The sequence below is a fragment of the Anas platyrhynchos genome, chromosome 2, assembly GCF_047663525.1.
Source record: "Anas platyrhynchos isolate ZD024472 breed Pekin duck chromosome 2, IASCAAS_PekinDuck_T2T, whole genome shotgun sequence".
Classification (NCBI taxonomy): domain Eukaryota; kingdom Metazoa; phylum Chordata; class Aves; order Anseriformes; family Anatidae; genus Anas; species Anas platyrhynchos.
The window spans coordinates 73,788,281-73,793,653 of NC_092588.1; the positions used below are offsets into that span (position 1 = coordinate 73,788,281).

Consider the following 5,373-nt stretch of genomic DNA (forward strand, 5'->3'; position numbering starts at 1 on the left):
GTGAGGGAGGGAAGTTGATGTGCTTTTTCTTTATTGCTGTTTTCTGCCAAGTTCACGCAGTAACATTGTGGAGTGAAAAGTGTGACTAGTGGTTGGAGGGAGTATAAGGAAAAGGATATCTGCAAGGCAGAGTAGTATCAGGGACTATTTAGATCTCTTTGGACTATCAATAACTAATTCCGAGGAACAGCCAGTTTTCTCAATTTTTTTCCTTTTGTTGTGCCAGTCTGGTCAGGAATAAGTATGCTTGACATTACAGATACTCCAAAGGCTTTACTTCATCAAAGTAGCTAATAATCGTAATAGACATTATGCTACTTCTTTTGTGATAACAAGTTTCTTGAATTACTTGATCTGTGAAACTATGTGAAATTGAATGTTAAGTATCTATGAAACATGAAACACATTTCAGTAGTAAAGGGGAAGAAAATGAAAACTGTCTTCCCCTTCAGCAAGGTCAAGTTTTTATATGCAAATTTGGTTTCTTTCACTGTAAAAGCAGTCTTCCGCACTATTCCCCTGGGTAGCAATCCCATCAAGCTGTTTTCTTTCAGGACTGTCTTGCATATAAACAGTAAGAGATCTCACAAATGAGTTTGAATCTAACCAGAAACACTTCGTGTGAAAATCACTGATCTCCAAAATCTCCTGCTTCAATTAAAGCTTTCCCCACAAAAAGCAAAATGCCAAGATGTAAAAATACCTGTAAATATAACTTGCAACGCCCAAGTTTTGATACCTACTTCATTTCCTTCACTGACACTGATAAATATGTTAATTTACACAGCTTTCCGTTCATTCTCTAAAGAGTAACACACAAGAGAAAGTTTAATTTTTTTCAAATTTTTATTCTCAACTTGCCTAAAGAAAATGAACAAAGGCCTACATTAAATACTACACAAAATATTAACATTGTTGAGGAGCTTATCCCTGAATATGCTCCATTTCTACATCAGTCATCTGCAGTGCAGCTTACAGAACAAAACACGTATCTGAAGGTTTTCTTGGCTGTGATTCACTATGACACATGCAAACTGCAGCCCGACAGGCTCCTGTTCAGCAGAATTTTCCAAGGTGAACACAGTCAACTGTTTGTACAGTGATAAAAAAAAGATTACAAATAAAAAAAAAATCAGTATAATAAATATATTTCTCAAAAACAAATGAACCCACAACCCTGGAGCATATTTTTCAGAAGACAAAAAAAACATGACTTTCTGTTCCGGAAATGCACTTTGTAGTAAATGCTATATAATCACCTGCAGGTTATCCAAACATTTCCAAAACCTTTCAGGAAAGAACCAAGTACCACAAGAAGTTTCAACAGCAATCTTTAAGTGAAAGTCTTCATAAAAATGCAGTAGCTTCAGACCAGAACCATGAGCGATCATCAAGCTGCTTTGTGCCCTTATCAAAGCCATCTGTAGTATAGTTTTTAATGAAGTCTCGGATACCCCACCTCTTCAGTCAATGTTTTTATAGAGTGGTAAGCGTCAATGTATAGAATTGACAATTTTAGAGTTAAAGGCCAACTTAAGGAGGAGGATCTTCTCCTCGAATAGCTTTGTACTTTGCCATGTCTTCTGGGAACACCTTTGTAAGTTCTTGAATTAACAAACTTTTAAATTTCTGGAAAGAAAAAGAACATTATGTAGAGAGAGACAGAGATAATAAATACACTCCCACCTGCACCATTTAGATTTCATCTAGCAGTGTTATCCAATAAATAGAAATGTTTGTACAATGTTTCAGTGACCTAAAACACGAGTATCAAAAAAGATACCACCTATCCAAAGTAATGTTTACAAGAGTCAAAGAAAACAGCATGAAATCTGCTAGAGAAGGATCAAACGAAAATGCTTTTAATTAGCCATAAATCAACTAGCAACTTCACTTAAGAATCATAAAGCCGTAGTATCTCTCCAGTATACTCTGGTGCATCAATAGCTGTCTAGAGTCTGGTCTCCCTGTCTCTAAGCAGTTTCTTCCATGCATTATAACTTAAGGAATAAAAAATTGCATAAAAATATGCTGGACTCAGAACCTTAACCTTCAAATATTTTTTTTCTCCTTACTTTTACCACCACATTTCTTTCAGATGCTTTCCATGAATTTCTTAGGACAATTTTGAAGCAAGAATCCCTCCCTGCTGCAACTACCTTCTCATCTCCTGGGATGGAAAAGAAAGTACTGGAGTAATCCTATGCATTTTATTTCCCTTTCTAGAAGAAGATGATGATGGAAGGATATGGTGAGTGAGTGGCATTACTGAAATTCAAGGAAAGCATGTAGTCTTTTTCCCCCCGTTACCCATCCAAGATCACCCAAAACTAACAGGAAGTCAGATCAGAATGAAGGCCATTCAACTTGTTTTAAATACAGTCTCCAGAAAGTAACCATGAACACTTCCAAGTTTAAGACATTCTGTTCCAGTCATACACTCTTCACTGTGAAGGTGACTTGTTTAGATGATGTTATTGATGCAAAGCTGATAAAGGACATGCCCACTTGATTTGCTATGTAATCCCCTCCACCTCTAAGATGGAACTCACACCTGCTTCAGAAATGCGCAACTGTTCCTACAACTTTTACAAGCAAGGTCCATTCTATCAAAAGGAAAAAATGCTGAAAATATACAGATATGTCTGCATTCTGCAGCATCCTCCACACTAATTTTAAAATCAAGCCTAAGAACATTATGAAACACAAACACCCATTTAAGTCTCACTGAACCTCCTTTTCTAATTTTGCCATTCAGCAGTAGTTAAAACCGTATACCAGAATGCTTAAGTTCTTTCTGGATAAAAGTGCAAGTTCAAAAAACCCTAAACACTGGCATACATTTAAAGTCATTCAATAAAGACTAACTTGTGCTCATATAGACTATTAAAAATGGCAAACATGCTAAGACCCATTCAAGACTGTAAAAATACCCCTTCTGTTTTGCTTATTTCTAAATTTACACACGTCACGCTGTTACAGATATATAACAGTGTGAGGTACCCATTAGTATTCAGAACACAAATAACAAAAGATCTGCAACACTATATACTTTTAGTCAAAATGAATTCATAGCAACATCTGCATCTCCAGCTGTGAACTGCAAGCTTCCTGTACTGGCCTCCCTGTTAAGACAGAAGGATTCAGAGCAGTCCCTAATGCAAATCACATTAGGGGATTTAATAACTGCACAAGTGAAATCCCTCCCCCCATGTATATCTGGGGAAAGGACTAAACCAAACCCATTAGAAAATTCATTATTTCTGGCTTACCTTCATTGTGTCGATTTTTCCTTTTACTTGCTCATTTTTAGCCAAAGCTCGCTCCAGACACTCTTTGGTGTAAAGCTGAGGGTTGCGACCTTGATCTATGTATCTGAAAATAGAACAGATACTGCCTAAGGGACTGCATTGGTACTAGAAAGTTCTCCAAGGAACAGAAGTATTCGCTCTGATTTTTTTTATTACTGTTTTCTGACATGTGAATTTTGAAGAACACAGTTTAGATTAGTCACTTTCAAAATATAACTTATAAAAAAAACTTATAGAAATAACTTATAAAAAAATAAAATATAAGGAAGAGAGCAAGTAGCTCTCCTGACATGCTGTTTTAAATCTTTGTTTCCAAAGAGCCTGGATCTTCAAACATCTGGAAAATTTGTTTCCAGAGAATCTGGATCTTCAAAATATCAAAAATATAATACCCAGCTCCTCGCATACAATAGCCACATATGAAAGTAGAAAGGTGAACCCTTCCATGGTAACTGCAAGGGTAATAACTATAAAATAGTTTAGTCAGCACATGGTAAGCAATTAACGCATAAGACACCAAGCAACTCGAGGAACAAGTATATGTACAATATTAAAAATTGTATCAGCACCTGAACAAGCAAACATAATATAGCAAAATAAAAATATGATTAAGTATTAGACAAAGGGAAACTCCATCCCTGAATGAAGAAAAAGGAATATTTAGGAGTACTATCATAGATAAATAATGAATGAAAGGCCTATGAGAAAGCCCCATACAGATAACAACACACCAGAACATAGCAAACCAATGATATTTTTGTTTTTACAAGATGCTGACAATTTACTAGTCTTCTGCATAAAAGCTGCTTTGTAAAGCTCTTGTTCTACAATCAGAATTTTACTTTTAACAGTTAAATCTCCGACAGGAGGAGGATTGCCACTAGTGAAATTAAAATACCTATGTACTGGCCTAATTTATTTTTGTTTGCAACTCTACTACCTCGATTCTAACCTAGTGTAGAAGTGCATTTCCAAAAGGAAGGATTACTTACTGTATTGCTAGATGGAACAGAAGCTATATTACTGCCTACAACTATAGTGTCATACAACATAAATTAAAAAATATATATGAAAGAGGTGAAATCGGGTGCATAGTTCATCATTTTCTGGTACTCCCTGGGATGTGGTTTTGTGGTTTTGAAGGAGGCAGCCCCCAGAGTCCCCCAGCACCCGCCCCAGGAAGGAGGACACTCACTCGAACACCTCTAAGGGCACACTGATGTCATGAAGCTGCTGCCGGCACTTATCGATATCCTGCAGGCCTGTCACCATGAAATTCCTATGAGGAGAAAATAGGGTGGGTCGTAAAGAAAAACAGGCACCAGGATGGGATGTGGGTCATGTTTGGGGTGGGTTTGGGGTCGCTCTGGGGCTGTTCTGGGTTGGCACTGGGGTGTTTTGGGTGAGCTTAGGGGTGTTTTGGGGTGTGTTTAAGGTGTTTTGGGTTGGCTTTGAGGTGTTTTGGTGTGTTTCAGGTGGGTTTGGGTTTTTTTGGGGGGGGCTGGGGTGTTTTGGAGATGTTTTGGGCGGGTTTGGGGTGTTTTGGGTCGGGTTTGGGCTGTTTGGGTCGGTTTCAGGTGTTTTTAGGGTGTTTGGGGTGGGCTTGGGCTGTTTTTGGGGTGTTTTGGGTGGGCTTGGGCTGTTTTGGGGGTGTTCTGGGGGTGTTTGGGGTGGGTTTGGGCTGTTTTGGGTGGGTTTGGGGTGTTCTGGGGCTATTTTGGGTCAGGTTTGGGCTATTTGGGTCGGCTTGGAAATGTTTTGGGGGTGTTTTAGGTCGGGTTTGGGCTGTTTTGGGTGGGCTTTGGGTCGGGTTTGGGCTGCTTTGGGGCCCGTTCAGGGGAATGGCGCCGCGGGGGAGGCCTCACAGCTTCTGGTTGAGGCCGGCCTGGCTGCTGGGCTGGAAGTCGCTGACGATGATGCCGAGCTGCCGGATGTTCTCCACGAACTTCTCCAGGTGCTCCTCCAGCGAGTCGAACTTCTCCGACATCGCCATGGCCGCCCCGGCCGCCGCCGCCGCCGCCCCGCCGCCGCTTCCGGCGCACCGCGCATGCGCGGGAGCAGG

At 39.8% G+C, this 5,373-nt stretch overlaps 1 protein-coding gene across 1 annotated transcript; it reads right to left on the minus strand.

The window, feature by feature from the left end:
• Positions 1–827: 827 nt before the first annotated feature.
• MED10 (mediator complex subunit 10) lies at positions 828–5,373 on the minus strand. Its single transcript, XM_027451758.3, has 4 exons — positions 5,177–5,373; positions 4,507–4,590; positions 3,273–3,375; positions 828–1,629 (listed from the first exon to the last, which is right to left on the minus strand). Exons 1-4 carry the CDS (start codon positions 5,302–5,304, stop codon positions 1,534–1,536), a joined length of 411 nt encoding a protein of 136 aa, XP_027307559.1. The 5' UTR covers positions 5,305–5,373; the 3' UTR covers positions 828–1,533.

Coding starts and splice junctions, on each gene's coding strand:
- MED10 (XM_027451758.3), bottom strand. CDS start 5,304: ATGGCGATGTCGGAGAAGTTCGACTCGCTGGAGGAGCACCTGGAGAAG. Junction 3,376..4,506: donor GTGCCCTTAGAGGTGTTCGA/GTGAGTGTCCTC, acceptor TTCTATTTTCAG/ATACATAGATCAAGGTCGCA. Junction 1,630..3,272: donor GAAAAATCGACACAATGAAG/GTAAGCCAGAAA, acceptor TTTTCTTTCCAG/AAATTTAAAAGTTTGTTAAT.